This window comes from Anastrepha ludens, chromosome 3 (genome assembly GCF_028408465.1).
Source record: "Anastrepha ludens isolate Willacy chromosome 3, idAnaLude1.1, whole genome shotgun sequence".
NCBI lineage: Eukaryota > Metazoa > Arthropoda > Insecta > Diptera > Tephritidae > Anastrepha > Anastrepha ludens.
The window spans coordinates 119421149-119437097 of record NC_071499.1 but is presented as its reverse complement, the minus strand read 5'-3'; the positions used below and the strand labels follow the sequence as shown (position 1 = coordinate 119437097).

General features: G+C 36.3%; 1 protein-coding gene across 6 annotated transcripts; it reads left to right on the top strand.

Moving 5' to 3' along the window:
- Nucleotides 1–468: 468 nt before the first annotated feature.
- LOC128858908 (uncharacterized) lies at nt 469–15540 on the top strand. 6 transcript variants are annotated; one of them, XM_054095483.1, is made up of 5 exons: nt 469–821; nt 1622–2728; nt 8513–8791; nt 8862–9030; nt 9130–15540. In XM_054095483.1, the coding sequence occupies exons 2-5, from the start codon at nt 1861–1863 to the stop codon at nt 12335–12337; spliced, it is 4524 nt and encodes a 1507-aa protein (XP_053951458.1). In that variant the 5' UTR covers nt 469–821; nt 1622–1860; the 3' UTR covers nt 12338–15540. The 6 variants fall into 6 exon arrangements, with proteins under 6 accessions (XP_053951458.1, XP_053951457.1, XP_053951456.1 ...); XM_054095482.1 differs by having other exon boundaries at nt 1596–2728; XM_054095481.1 differs by having other exon boundaries at nt 469–1215.
- Nucleotides 15541–15949: the final 409 nt, after the last annotated feature.

The window sequence follows — 15949 nt, the reverse complement described above, 5'->3', positions numbered from 1 at the left end:
AAAATATAAACGAGTGAAGAAATGGGGGAAAATATACAGAGTACACAGGGTCAAACTGAGCGTACATTCATTTGTATATGCATGTATATGTTCCGCAATTATCTCTTTTATATACAAGTAAATAGCGTGTGGAAACTGTAATAGAGGATTTTCGCTTTAAAAATTAGTTTTACACTGGTATTTGAACAAATTTCTATTGAAGAATAGTTAGTTACAGAACGAAATACTTCGTCTGGCCGCCTTCTTCTAGAAGGTAAACCAGTGCAAAAATGCAAACGTCTCTAGTACACCCTGTAGCGAATAATTTCGAAATAATATGAACTGAAATGTATATAGCACTCAAGTAAGCATTGAAGTGGACTGGCGACATGCAGGCAACCGACAACGGGTATTATAGATAGCCATAGTCCGTGCAAATGCTGTGTGTGAGTATCAGATAAAGCGCCGATTGAGTGTGTGTAAGCGGGAAAGCAATAAGAAACTGCTGTGAAGTAAATAGATGGCAGGTATGGAGGAGACGAAGCGATACAATGAGTGCGTTTGCCAAACGAGTGACGATAGTTGAAGTAGAAGGTTGTAAAATGACATTTCAACCGTTTCGGTGATCAAAGCAAATTGATTAACGCGCCAAAAGTAGGCAAAAAATACCATTGGAAGTGCAAAGAAATGTCAGCGTCAAGTGCAACACTGCAGCCAAGTGTCAAATTTGAACCTAATAAGGACAAAAATAAATAGTACAAATTTATGTGGAGTGATATAGAAAAAAAATCCAGTTTTGTATGCATATAAATGTATAGAGAAATCCAAGTAATGTGTAAAAAGTCTGTATTCAATAGAGAACATATTGTATAGAAAAGAGAAATTCAAATACATTCACAAACAACTTTTATATACGGCAAACATATAAGTGTTCGAATTTCGGTGGAAATGGTATAAAATATAGAAAAACAAGTACAAGGCAAGGCAAGGCAAAACGCAGAGACAAGTAATGCAACAACAAAAGGCGAACTGTAAAAATACAGGGTTGTATGTGTGCAGCTAATAAAATAAAATAACTCGAGCGAGTTCACCACACCTCAGCCAACACACAATCAGCAATGCGGTAGACAGAGAGAGCAAGGCCTATATACAATACTTACGTTAGATGTGTGCGTCATCTCACTTTGGCCTTGTTTGACAGTTCACTGTATTTGACTTGGGCACAGTCGTATCTGGGTAATATTGGTAGTGAGTTGTGGCAATTAAGTGTAGATTTTAATTTGTGCAATGCTGGTTAAAAAGTTTTCGACAATGGTGAAGAATATTTTAAACTTGATAATAAATTGGGGAAAATATCAAAATATTAATAATTTGTAATGCAGTGCAAAATAAAGTTAGTGTTTTATGAAGGAAGTGAAATTGGTGCAGAAGGTGAATGTAAAAGCAGGCGCAAGGAGGTAAATATACCAAAACTTTTGTGCTGTGAATCTCTAACCCTCTAATTTAAGAGGCCGCGAAAAACGACGAAAAATTAAACTTGCCTCCTGCGACATCTTTGTCAATTTCACTACTAAAATAAAATGAAATTTTATAATCGAATACAAAAATTTTTCAAGACGTAAAAATTGAATTTCATATAAAGACAAGAGGCAACCAACAACAACGAAAGCAAAAGAGTGACATCGAAGTGAGAAGTGTCAAAAGCAAAGAAACAATGTTATAAGTAAATAAAAGAGGTGGAGAAGAAATATAGCAAAAACCAGAGACAGAGAAGTGGAGAAAAAAGTAAAATAAAAAAGGCAAATATATACTCGCTTCAAGGGTTTGTATGTGAAGCACCAATTGTGTGCCCATCTCTTTTTCTCATATTGCGTGTGGTAAATGATGAGCGAGCGTTCCAGTTGTCAAGTATTAAATGCAGCAACAAATTATATACGAGCGGAAACCCTGACGCCAGCGGCAGTCAAAATAAACGATTGTAAATGGCAAGCTGGTTTTTACATTAATCGAAAGCAGCAGGAAAAATATCAGCAACGGCTACAGCGACGACAAAACGAGTGCGAGTACAATCAGCGAAAACTCTCGACTCGAAAACAATTTCACCATAGTTGTTGCCACCAGAACAACATTCAGAAAGCAACAAATGCTAAAATGTTGCAACAAGAGCAACGCCAATTAGCTTATGGCAAAACTATGCATGAATTACCATACCCGAAATATTATCAAACAGCAAACAATTTAACAAAAGCTAAGAATATTAACAGCAACCCAACAACAAAAACATCTATTATGACCACTGTACTTGACTCCAGTATTCCTCGTCATCAGCAAATGCAACAGGATACCAACACGAACACAACAGCGAATTGTATGAATGACACAAACTTAGCATCGCCACCACCACCCCCAGCTTCACAAAATGTTGGTGGTTTGAGTGGTGGTACTCAACCTTCAACCATCGGGGTCAATTTACGCGTCACAGGCCAATGCAGCCAGGGTGGGCGTAAATATATGGAGGATTACTTCTCGGTGGCCTATCAACAATCGGAGAATGCCAAAGATCTTGAGTATGCATTTATTGGCATTTACGATGGACATGGGGGCGCAGAGGCGGCTACATTTGCCAAAGAGCATCTTATGATGCAGATAATCAACCAGAAGGCGTTTTGGTCAGATTCGGATAACGATGTGTTGCGTGCAATACGCGAGGGATACATTGCGACGCACTATGCAATGTGGCGGGATCAAGGTATGTGAAAAGAAAGTAAAAGAAAATTATTTTTTCATTAGCACCATTCTTTAGAGTACCTCAAAATGTAAGAACATCTCCCAAACGAAACTTGAACCTTTTTACTCCTAGTCTAAATCACTGTACCTGCTAATATTATATTTTTATATGTAACTGTAGTAGTTACAAAGTAGTAATGTAACAATAGTTACAAAATTACTAAATTTAATAGAGTTTTTCAGTTAAACTATGTTTAAGTTACCAATTTTCGACTAACTCAGTTTAAAAAATTCACCACAGTTAAATTAGCACTGTGAACTGGCACTTAGAGAAGTATGCATGGGTGAGAAATAGGGAAGAGGAGCGGATACAACCGATTTCAAAGACGTAATGTGAACTATCTATCACCGATTCTAGTATAATAGCTTTATTCTTTTGCACTCGACCTGCAAAACATAGATGACTAGATGTGAAACTCTTTTTCTCGTGAGAGCGCTGAAAAATGTGCATTTTTTATAACATTTTCCAATATTGCCACACCGGTAGAAACATGAATTGGGTATTTTTGAACCAAAGGTCTGGAATTTTTAGTTTCCACACCACCATTGAGGTTAGTATTTAGTGTGCGGTTGCCCAATAGCCTTATATCACTCGTAAACACCTACATATACTAAAAATAAGCACAATCCGTATAAAATATGTACATAAATAAGCAAAAAATTTATATATAAATGAAATTATTTAAAACTGAAATACAAAAGTAATTTAATAATAATAAAGTAATGAACGCGAAAAACATAAGTTATAATTAAAAACATGACTTATTGCGATTTTTTAATATAACACAGAAATTGGGTAACAAAAAAAAAAAATTCTCAAACAACGAACAGAATAAGTTAAAGCAGATTACCTTTAATTTTTGTACGCTTTTCAATTATAGAATATTTACGTATATACAAATTTACATAAACCAACACACAGTTTTCAATAAAATTACATTATGTACATAAGACTAATTAAAAGTAGAAGTCGAAAAGGATATAACGAGCTTTGGATTCTACAAACTCACTTAAATTCAAATTATTACATTTCAATTGAATAATTTTTAGGCAAATAATTATAAACATTTCAACACGTTTCTCCATTAAGCAAAAACGAACTGTTTTCGTCTGTTATTTTTGGCGCGTTTCTTCTGGCAGTCTGCCATTTCGCCTATCAGCTGTTCAAAATCCCATAATGTGTGAGTCCTGCCAAGTTTTGAAACGTCCTCATGGGCGCGCTCTCTCTCAAAATGAATAAGTTTCACATCTAGTTATCTATGCTGCAAAAGAGCGTTACGAGGTTATTGAATAGCGTGGAAATCAACAAAATAAGCTTCTCGATAAGTAGTGGTGTAGGGTAAAAAAGTGCCATTAAGGATGGGCTCCTGTAAAGTATTTGGGAAATTCTAGCTAATCGTTCAACTGTTGGACACAAATAAAATTAAGGCGCACGAGTCGAAGGGCCTGGCAGTCAGTGCTTCTTATGTCATGCAAAAATAATTGTATTGTTCTTTCTCGTCTTATAAATAACTAAAACCAAGGCACATTCCGCACGATTTGGTGGTTTGATTGTCAAAGTGATCTGCTTTTTTGTTGTTATTTCGTTTTTTGGTTTGCATTAAGATAAAAACTTTGGCATTCAAACCACCACATTTTCAAAACAAAGTACACGTAAAAGTAAAATCAAGGCGCATTCATTGAAGGTGGTGGCACTAGACCAAAAATAACATTTTGTACATTTAATTGTCAAAGAAAAGTATTGGCAAAGTATAAAACAAAGAATGAATTCGCCTTGTTTCACTCTGGGCTGACAGCCACATGGGCACGGCGAAAAAAAGTAAATAAATCAGCTGATTTATCGACACCACCTTTAATAGATTCGCCTTGAGTAAAATACATGTAAATTTTGTTTATGTACTACTGCTACTTTCACCTTTAATGGCGTCGCCTTGAATAAAATGAAACGCCAACCTGCTGAATACGCATAAAACGAGACAAAATAGAGCAACTGTAAGCAAATGTGGAAATAATCGATTTCGAGTGTTCTTTTGCAGGTCGGTTGCACTGTGCGGCTGATTGGCCCATATTGTACTGAACTTACATCGATAATTTTTCTATTTTGCGCATTTCTTAAAGCAGCGGTAGTTTTTTGCAAACCTAATAACAAATTCAATTTGTTAAATTATAATAATTTCGTTAATTGTTGTTCGCGAGAGGCTTACGAAAAAATAGAAATTTCACTAAATTGATTTATTCCTTGGCGGTCTGAATTTGAAAAAAATGTACATATGTACATGAAATTTCACCATACAACGAATAAATGGTGCTGTCACAGTAAGTAACCTTAATTCGTGTGGATTTAAAATAAATTTTCCCCCCAAACGTTTATTAAACATACAGTGTACAGTGTGGGGAAGAATAATGCAGTAAAGGCACATTCGTAGTGGAATATTCCCGCACATACAATCACATACCAAATACAAAATGTATGAAAATGAGAAACTGCAAAAGTAAAATACAGATATGGTGGAAGTAGCGCGACAACACTGGCATACATATGAGCGCCGAAACCGGAGCGATTCGTATATCGATGATACAAATTTGTGTATGTGTTTGCATGAATGCCGAGTATTATGGCTCTGGTTTGCCTTGCTACCCTTGCAATGAGCCAAAGCGAGCAAAATAGTGGTGTGTTTCTATACGTACGGAAAAGTTTCTGAAATATTATTTACTTTGCATGAGACTTTTTTAAATGGTGGAATGATGACACTGTACAGTGGTGGTTTATTATGATAGGCGAATTATGTAGTGGTGTGTGGGTAGTAAATAGCTGAAAATAAATCCGACAATGCACAGAGTTTCAGTGAAATTTCTAGGTACTCGATTTGTGTGGTAACTCATGTTTTTGAATCTTATGAAAATTGTCGTCTGTGCTGAAGTATTAATACCAGAATATATAGGATAATAGCATTAAGAAAGAAAAATATTTTTAAACCATTTTGAGTTCATATGCTATGTATAAACAAAATCCTCAAAATTACCTATTTCTAATATAATTTCTTATGAAATTTTAAGCTATACATGTTTAAGGTGGTATATACGTTTAGAAGGCCGAAAAAGAACGAATTTTACAGATTTTTTCCTGAGTTAACTTTTAAATTTATTGATCTAAAATTTTGTACACATATTATGTTATTTTTTAACTGTATTAAAGACTTAGTATTAGTAAAAATATTTATTTGGAAAGGAGCTACAGCAGATCGCCGGGAGCTCCTCTCAAAAAAGACGTTTTGCGGCGACCTCTCTATCTCTGAACTAGATCCTCCGAAATTAAAAAAACCAAACAGATTTCATTAAAGTAATGATAAATCTAGTAATTAATCGAAGGAATAAGCAAAATAAATTTTTTCGACAAAATGGCGGTTTCCCAAAAAAAAAAAACATAAAAAATCAATTTTTGACCAAAATTTCGGACTTTAAATTGTTCATAAAAAAGATATTTATCGGTGAGAAAAAATCTTTGATTAATTACTAAAAAATATATTTAAGACGCTCGTGTTAAAATTCGAGACTTATCGGTTTAGCCGTTTTCGAGTAAAGTTGGTAACCGACTTTGAAAACACCAATTTTGAGAAAAACGCGTTTAAAGTTTGCCTTGTACTTTCAAGCGCTCTGAAACGCCTTTTCAAATTTACGTGTAACTTCGCAAATATTCACCGGAACGATTTAAATTTTCTATGTGTATTCTTAAATATATGTACATTAAGAAAGAAAAAAATGATTTTTGGAAAATTCTAACTGTATACAACCCATTAAGACCAGATACTTAATTCAAGGCCAATTTACAAAATATTTAAATAAACGCTTTCTATTATTCAAATTGTCTTTAATATTAAAGTTTACAAATCTTTCAATTTTTTCACTGAAATATCATTTTGTTTAAAAATGGGTTTACATATAGTTAGATTATCTACTTTTTCGAGCTTAACTCAAAACCCGTAATTAAAAGGCGAGATTACCCATACAAAATTTCTCTCCCGAATCACGAGACTATAGAATAATTTGAGATTTTAATCATACTTTTCCCCATACAACTCTGTGTTTTCTGTGTTATCGATAATTATTATTACGAATGTAGGAAAGGAGGCTTGCGGAGATATTTCTAATACAATTTTTGTCAATTATTATTAATTTTGCGTTCATATTACTGAAAAAAGCGTGTGGGTGTAGACTTTGGGTCTGTTATGGCTTATTTATTATAAAATGTAATAACGAATTTCGCATGCATATTGCTATTGGAGGTCTCATAATGGTATCAAAACGGCGCTTTAGTGCTTGAGGAGTGCCAGACTGGCACTTCAACCATTTCACCTACCTACCTAAACAAACCAAAATCGCTAAAATATTAAACCAAACGACTTTCTACGATAAAAAACCTTTCAACCCAGTCTTGACAGCTGATTGCCAATTTTGCAGCTAATTTGCTATATGTAAACAGGTAGGAAGATTACCTTTTGTGGATTTATTTCTAATCACTGCATATTGAGCATACTTTAAGTTAAAAAGAAAATACCACTGAACTGAAGGTGAACGTAGTTAATGACCGATTTTTGAATATCAACCTGCCTTTAAATTGGAATAAAATATTGCAAGGTATTCAGGTAGGTAGGTAGTAATGACTCACTTAGACCTTGTCGTAGATCCATTGTGATACTACTGGAACTTTTCCTACCCTATGGGTATCTTTTTAAACCATTCTTGAGCTTTTATAAACGAACAAAGCTACATTAGATTAAGAAGCACTATATTCGCTCCATATTGCAAAGCAGGTACACAAATATAACAGTAAATTTGTATATTCATCATGTAAATTATATCACATCACAGCACAAAAAACTTCGTGACGAACTAATTAAAATGTGGCAGCTAAATTCATTTAGGAGACATATTGTACACTCGGTCGATAATTGAATTGCAGCGTGCATACATTGTTACCCTTGTTTTAATGCAACTCTGAGTAGAGTAAATTCACCTATTTTTTCCAATTCAAATATGCCGCTAGCTGTAGCCGTTCACCCGTGGCCTTAATACCCCACTCTTCTGTGGTGTTAATTGTAATACTCACCTATCAATAAGCAGCGCACATATCAGCCGGATTTTGACATTTGAAATCACACTTAAGTTTTTTTATTTTTGCCTTTCGTTTATACGCGTTTGCGAAAAATGTTTCACGCTATTTGTCACACTCCCTCTTTACGCATTGTTGATTATCTTTTTTATAGCCTTCTTCTTTGTTATTCTTTTGACGACAACATTAGTTAAATATGTATGTAGCTGTAAACCACTTGTACTTTAATGTTTTGTTGATGTTAAGGTGAGGATGTAAACAAAAAAAAAGCACCTTTTGTTATGGAGCAGCAGTGCAGTTGCATGAACCAGCGCATAATTGGTTCATAGTGCAGTTGCTGGACAAAGGTGGATATTGGTGAAGGCAATGATGAGGTGAAGATAATTTTTTGTTGCATTTTTTTTTTACTTTTTTATAGTATTTGTTAAATCCTTAGGATATTTAAAATTCAAATCATAACATTTAAATAATAAAATAATTGACGAAGTATTTGCATAAAATTTTTATTTGAAAATGCACGCCAATTTGTATGAAAATTTAATTAAGAGATGTTTACTACATTTACATATAAGAAAACTTTCATTGCTATCTTCAAAAAAGTATATTAATTATTTTGTATTATATGCATATTTGCAGAAAATTGGCCAAAAACAGCCAACGGCTTGCTCAGCACAGCGGGTACAACTGCCACCGTTGCCTTCATACGCCGTGAGAAGATTTACATTGGGCATGTCGGTGATTCGGGCATTGTACTCGGCTATCAGAACGAGAATGAAAAATTCTGGCGCGCTAAACAGCTTACTGTCGATCATAAGCCAGAATCCGCAGAGGAACGTGCACGTATACAACGTTCAGGTGGTAAAGTGGTAGTCAAGACCGGTGTACCGCGAGTCGTGTGGAATCGGCCGCGTAGTGGTATGTGGTATACAAAAACGATTAATTTGAAAAACGAAAAATTCAATATGTTTTTTATATTTTAATTCAGCTGGTCATAGAGGACCCATACGTCCCAATACACCCATTGATGAAGTTCCCTTCTTGGCAGTAGCACGTAGTCTAGGTGACCTCTGGAGCTATAATTCCATGCGCAATGTATTTGTAGTTAGTCCAGATCCAGATGTGCAAGTAATCAAAATAAATCCAAAGACTTTTAGGTAAATCTGAAATGTATAATTCACACATTCATTCTTATTCTATTCAAATGTGTTTATAGTTTTTTTTTACTAAAAAATGTTTCCCTTTTTCCCTTTTAGATGCTTGATTTTTGGTACGGATGGTTTGTGGAATGTTGTAACCCCACAAGAGGCAGTCGAAACCGTTTACGAAAGAGAATGCATTAATGAACGTCTCCAAGCATATGCGCATATCGATAGCAGCAATATTGAATGGACGAACCCCAGTAAGGGCTTGGTAGAGCGCGCATTAAAGACATGGGCATCTAAAAGGATGCGCGCTGATAATACGTCCGTCGTCACGGTCATACTCTATCCGCCTGGCAATGAAACAGCAAATGCTAACTCCATTGGTGCGAATGCGTTGCCATATAACAACTTACCAAACGGCGCATGCGGTCTGGAGTATGCAGAAGTAAGTGCCGAAGTCCCCGCAACCGATTGTGGTATTACTTATGAGGAAATAGCAGAAAAACATGCCATGCCTGAAGCCTTCCGCGATTTCGATTACTTCCTTGAAGAAGAAGCGCTGAACACCTCACTACAGTCGCTGAATGCCGATAACAGTGGCCCAAAATATTGCAATGACGAGCTATCGTATTATCATAATTGGAGTTGGGAGGAGCGTCAGTCGGAATGTGTGGGCGATTATAATCACCATACGGCGACTTTAACAGCGCACAGCGATGTTAGCATTTGCAGTAAGGCCATATCAGGCGACGATGGTATCACAAGCAATACTTCTAATCATTTTATAGCAAATGAAGCTGACGAAAATGCTGTGGACGGTGTGCATAATGGCGAAGTTAGTGATGACACAAAAAAGAAGTCCAACGATCTTAATTATACCCATTACAGCGCTGACACTTCATCCAACTCGAATATGTCAAGCGATGTGAGCAATGAATTAGGCAATGCAGGCTTTATGACATTTGCTGAGTCCTATAATTCATTTCTAAATGAACAAATGTCACATGACAGCTCAAGTAGCTCCAACTCCAATTCAAATTGTCAGATTATTAGCGGCACGAATGAAATATTACAGGAACAACAGCGCTATCAACAGGAATGCATGTCCGAGGAGGAAGGCTATTCGCTAACCAAGCTAGAAACTCGGCGCGAGCAACAACGCTGCAGTGGTGGTGTGCAGACATTCAAAATTTTCCAAACTCATGGCATAAGTGGCACAAGTTACGTGCCGCAACGCCAGCCTTACGAAAACAATCGCAAACAAGAACAAGCGGAAGTGCAGCGACAACACGTAGTCGGGCAGTCCACACCAACGCCGCAACTATTCCTTGAAGAGACACGCGAATTGGAGGAAGCGCTTACCTGGGAAACGGAATGCTCTACGCTGAGCACGACAATGAATCGGTTTCTGAATTATCCACCAGACCCGCAGAAGCCACTTGAGTTGAATTCGTTGTTGCAGCAAGAACGCGAAGAAGAGCAACAGGTCGCCTATGAACGACTCGAAATGCAGCGCAAATTAGCGCACCCAGTTGTGGTGGAGGAACTACTGGAAAACGGCAGTAATAATAAATTAGAAGCTGTTCAGCCACTAATGCACCCAGCACCGATTGATGACGCCGAAGATGTACTGATTGAGGAGTATATTGAAGATGAAACCGAAAGTGCGGAGAGCCAGCAAATGCAAGACAACACAGCACAAAAAGATGCAAGAGTACAAATCAATGAAGTCTCGTCCAGCATATCCGATCAGACGGAATGTGATAGCAATTCAGTGAAGTCGTTGGTGGCCCCCTTAAAACAAACTTCAAAAGTCATTGAGAAAATTGAAAAAATTGAAATTATGCCACAGAAAATAGAGTCAACGAAATTGGAGCGCTTGGTGCGCCATCCACTAATGCCACACAAGTCGTCGCCCCTGTCACATTACAAAAAAACCAAAGGATCTGCAGCAATGTCTACTTCAGTTTCAGCTTCAACTTCTGCGTCTTCTGCGCCAACCACTACCAGCGTAACTAAAAAGGTAGAAGTTGCCTCTTTTGACTTCACTTCCCGTCCACCAAAGGCATGTCCGGGTCGCACCTCGCTCAAGCGCTCACAGACGCAATTCCCCAATATACCCAATGAGAATGCACGTTTTAGTGAGACCACATCTTCGCACGAGCTGAGCAAAAGACGTCGCTACAACGAATACGTGTTGGGTGCGGTAAGCAGCACGAGCAACAACAATGACAACAATAGCACCAATAATGCGAGCAGCAGTGATAACAATAATTGTCGCAATCGACGCTGTAATAGAACTTCGTCGCCCGGTCTCCACAGAAACAGCAGCTGTGCCGCCATTGCCTTGGAGAAACGTCAACTGCGCAGCAATAGCGGTACCGTGGACTACTCGAAGCGTACTTTACGCACTCGCAACTCACTCTCCAAAGACCTGAAGGCAAAAGCTGCGCTGACCACAACAATGCGACGCGTAACAACGCAATTTCTACACGACACAGCCGTCAGTCTCATGAACAGCAGGACGGCACTGGCGCAACAGCGTCAACGACGCAGTTCGGATGTAAATCACGCAGGTAGTTTGACTTTGAGTAGAAATAGCAGCGTGACGAGTAATAGCTGCAGCGGCAATAGCGTTGGACGTAGAGCGCGTGCTGAAAAGCTACTAGCAGCGAGCACTGATAATTTAGAGGCGGCCTTTTCACATGTCATCAATCTGCGTTCACGCAAAGTAGCGCATTTCGCTGTTGCTGCAGCGGCGGCAGCCGCAGCCGCAAGTCACACACAACCAACGCGCCGTTCGAAAGGCAGTGTTGTTGGTGTCGCTGGCGGTGGTAGCCCACTCATCTCCTCATCGGCGATGGTACTGCGGCGCGAACGACACAATTTACGCAGCTTAAGTACGCGCAATGCCGCAAGTGCCAGCCTAATGTCCAGCAATGGTCAACGAGAGTTTAGCTATGGAAAGGCAACACGTAGCGGCGGCGGTGGCGGCCTACACGCCGCAGGCATATGCCCGTACGGCTTGGCGTCCAACGCAACACCCACGTCGAAATTGCTCAACGGAGCAGCAGGTGTGACAGTGGCGACACGGCCGCGCGCACACACACTGCTCATGGCAAAACCGACCCCGGGTGGTGGTGGTGGTGTTGCGACTGGCAGCATGGGCGTACGTGGCGGTAATGGTGCAACGCCGATGACACAGCCGACTTCGTATGGGAAGCGTACAACGGCGCTGCGCAGTGGTGCTAACAGCGCTTGCGCCACATCAATGATGCTGACGCGTAGCGGACGAAATGGCAGAAGACTGAATCGTTAAATGGTAGGGAGGGAGGGAGTGTGCAGCTGGACGGCGTAGCGGCCGCAGCTGTTGCGCAGTTATTGCGAATTTATTAGTACAAAAATGCTCGAAAGCAAGCTAACACTTACGATTTTCATTGTCAAGGTTTGCACAGTTTAAAAAAAAACAACTAAACATTTTAAAATTGTAGAAATGTATGATATGTATAGGTAGATGCACTCTTGCAATAATCGTCTTCGAATGAGGAACGAAGAACACTTCAGTATGGTAATTGTATGCCAAATTTAAAAGGGGGAAAATGTTGTTTTTTTTACAAATTTAGTTGTTTGATTGGTTTCCGCAGAGATCGAAATATACCACACCGAATATATTTGCCAACTTGAAAATTATGGAAATGGAGAAAACGAATAAAATACAGAAAATTGAATTTTGTAATAATGCGCATTTCTTTTAAAAATGTACAACTGTTATTTTCATAAATTTGCTATTTATTTGTCAAGTAAATAAACTAAAGCAATGCGAAATTTCTAAAATATGGCAATAGTAATTAAATGTGAAGTGAAGTGTGCAGAAGAAATGTGAAGACGAAGCCGTGTTTTGAGCGGAGATTACAGCAAAAAAAAAAAAAAATAAGAAAAATCATAGCTATTGTTCCTTTCATCACATTTATTTCCATGTAAATCGAAAGTATTTGTATTAGGCGCTAAGCTTTAATTAGAAAATTCATTTTCAAATTTGATTAAAATTTACTTTTAAATCGTAAAAGATGCTACTAGTTGTAAGCGTTAGTTGTAGGCGCTCTTGAGCTCTTAGTTTTGTAAAATCAATATTTTAGTAGCACTAAAACGCAATTGTAAGTAAACCATTGACATAAACGGCAACATTATTTTAAATAGTAGTAATATTTATTATATCATAATGTATGTATTTTTAAAATATTTTACGATCTACATAAATTAGTTTTGGTTTCTATTTAAGATTAAGTTGTAAAATTAGTTTTGGTATCTATTTAAGATTAAGTTGTAAAATTAGTCGTTTTTCCTGTTGCGTTATATCTGTAAGAAGGTACCTTTAACGATGAACTGCAGTTGAATATTTTGAATTGAATTTAGTTTAAAACAAAAGAAAAAACATTTTATTACATTTTAAGTTAGTACACATTTCCTACGCCTAAAATTGACAAAGTGTTTAGGGTTGGGTATAGTGCACTAAATATTTAATGTTCCATCTGCTAATGCTTAACCATTCGCTTAGGTTAAAACACTGAAAAACTGAAGATTTATTAATACCGAAATCTTATTTTAACTACTACTATCACTACTACCACTGCAAAATGCCCAACCCTGAATGCGATAAGGCAGCCGCCATAGCCGTATAGTTTGGTACATGATGCCCAATTGAAAGTACCCAGACTCTAAAGGCTAGGCATGAAACACCAAATGATAGAAAAGCGCTTTTCTAAGATCGCCCGCCACTTGGCTGCCATGAAAAAGCTCCTTATAAAAAACCAACTGCGGCATAAAACTGCAGCAACATCAAGACGCACACCACAAATAGGAGCAGCAGTTCAGTAAAACACCAAAAAGGGTGTAAGCACCAATTATATGCATATACAGTGAACGTCAAAAGAAAGTGTACGCACTGACAAGTTTTGACTATTTTTTATTTATTTTTTAATTTTAATTAACTTTATATAAAAATATGATTCATACTACAACAAATACCATATAATGCAAAGTTTCAAGCTTTGTACAAAATTTGTAAAAATTCGACAAATTTTCATCAAAATTTCAAACTTTTTTATCAGAATTTCTGAAAAAATTTCCAGTATGCAATTTTAAGCTCATTAAACCATATAATTCAAAGTTTCAAACTTTTTACAAAATTTCTAAAAAATCGGTAAACTTTCAAGCTTTTTAATAAAAATTTCTGAAAAAATTTTGACTATGCGATTTTATAGCATTTAATTTTCTTAGTTTCGAACTACAAAAACCTTATAAAGCAAAGTTTAAAATTTTATACAAAGTTTATAAAAATTCAACAAATTTTTATCAGAATTTGTAGCTCTTTAATCAAAGTTTCTGAAAAAATTCCAACTATTCCAACTTTTTTAACAGAATTTATGAAAAATGTTCAAGTATGCAATTTTTGACTCTTTAAATTTTGTTAGTTTCGAACTACAAAAACCATGTAATGCAAAGTTTCAAATTTTGTGAAAAATTTATAAAAATTCGGCAAACTTTTTACTCACAATTTGAAAACTAAACAAAAATTATCAGAATTTCTAGGATGCCATTTATAGTTCATTAAATTTTGTTCATGCTCGAGTTTTGTATAAAATTTGTACAATAACAATTCGCAAAATTTTCATCAAAATTTCAAACTTTTCACTCAGATTTTTAAAAAAATTTCGGGTATGCAGTTTTATAGTTCATTGAATTTTGCTATAATAAAAGCAATTTTTAAGTGGTTCCAAAATCGTATTGATTTATGGGAATTTTTTTTCGGTTGCGCTCTTTTGCATTTTGTAGATGGAAACACCCAACATCGCTAACAAAAAAAATTGTAAAAAGTCAAAATGATTTTTGAAATACTTAAAACTTGCACTTTATTATAGCAAAATTCAATGAGCTATAAAACTGCAAAAAAATTTGTACTAAGAAGTTGCAATTTTGATGGAAATTTGCCGCATTTTTACAAATTTTATACAAAGTGCGAGACTTTGTTTTATAAGGTTCTTGTTGCAGTATGAACGATTAGTAGAGGGCACAAAAGACCGTGAGGTCGAAGCGCAAACGTCCAATGAATCTAATCTAAATAAATAGTCAAAACTTATCAATAAGTGGCGTACACTTTCTTTTGACATTAACAGTATATAATTAAATTTTTTCCTTCGTACTTTTGCATTTCACTTTTTTAATTTTTCACAATATTTTGCGTTATTTAAAAAAAAAGAACAAGTTTTGTGTGCCTTAAACGTATTAATCCAAAGCATTATTTTCAAAATTATAGTGGGTGATAATAACCAATACGCGCAACAACAACAAAAACATGCTCGAGCACAGTCATGAGGACTTGCAGGCTGTCTGCGCATTGGTTACTGTTTTGGTGAAGTCATAACTGACATTTCACGCCCAGCCCATAAGCCAGATTGTACCGATAGCATTCATACATTTATATTCAATTATCGTAGGAATGGTTTATTGGAGGCATCTGCAAAATATAAAAATAATTTCACCCCTCCTCATCTGTTATGGATTAGCAATAAAAGACACCAATGTTTTGCATTATTACGTTTTACACGTCAAAGGAAGTGCGCGGATAAGAATTAAAAATTTACGAAAAACATTTTTAATTTTAATTTTTTTTTAATTTTTTTTCTGCTGAAGCTTAGCAATCGTATTTATGACTTTTGATTGCGAAAACTGCGCTTCTTATTATGAAATTGTACTTTCACCAAAATATATAGCTGATTTATTAAAAAAAAAAAAATACCTGTATTATTAGATATTAAGATGATTTGATCAAAGAATTACTCGGAACTGTTAAACGTAGTGCGTAAAATTAGTTTTTAAATACTTGTAGTAAATTGTAGGTTTTTATTAATTTATTAGCTTATATTAATTAGTT

Coding starts and splice junctions, on each gene's coding strand:
- LOC128858908 (XM_054095483.1), top strand. CDS start 1,861: ATGATGAGCGAGCGTTCCAGTTGTCAAGTATTAAATGCAGCAACAAAT. Junction 2,729..8,512: donor TGCAATGTGGCGGGATCAAG/GTATGTGAAAAG, acceptor GCATATTTGCAG/AAAATTGGCCAAAAACAGCC. Junction 9,031..9,129: donor ATAAATCCAAAGACTTTTAG/GTAAATCTGAAA, acceptor TTTCCCTTTTAG/ATGCTTGATTTTTGGTACGG.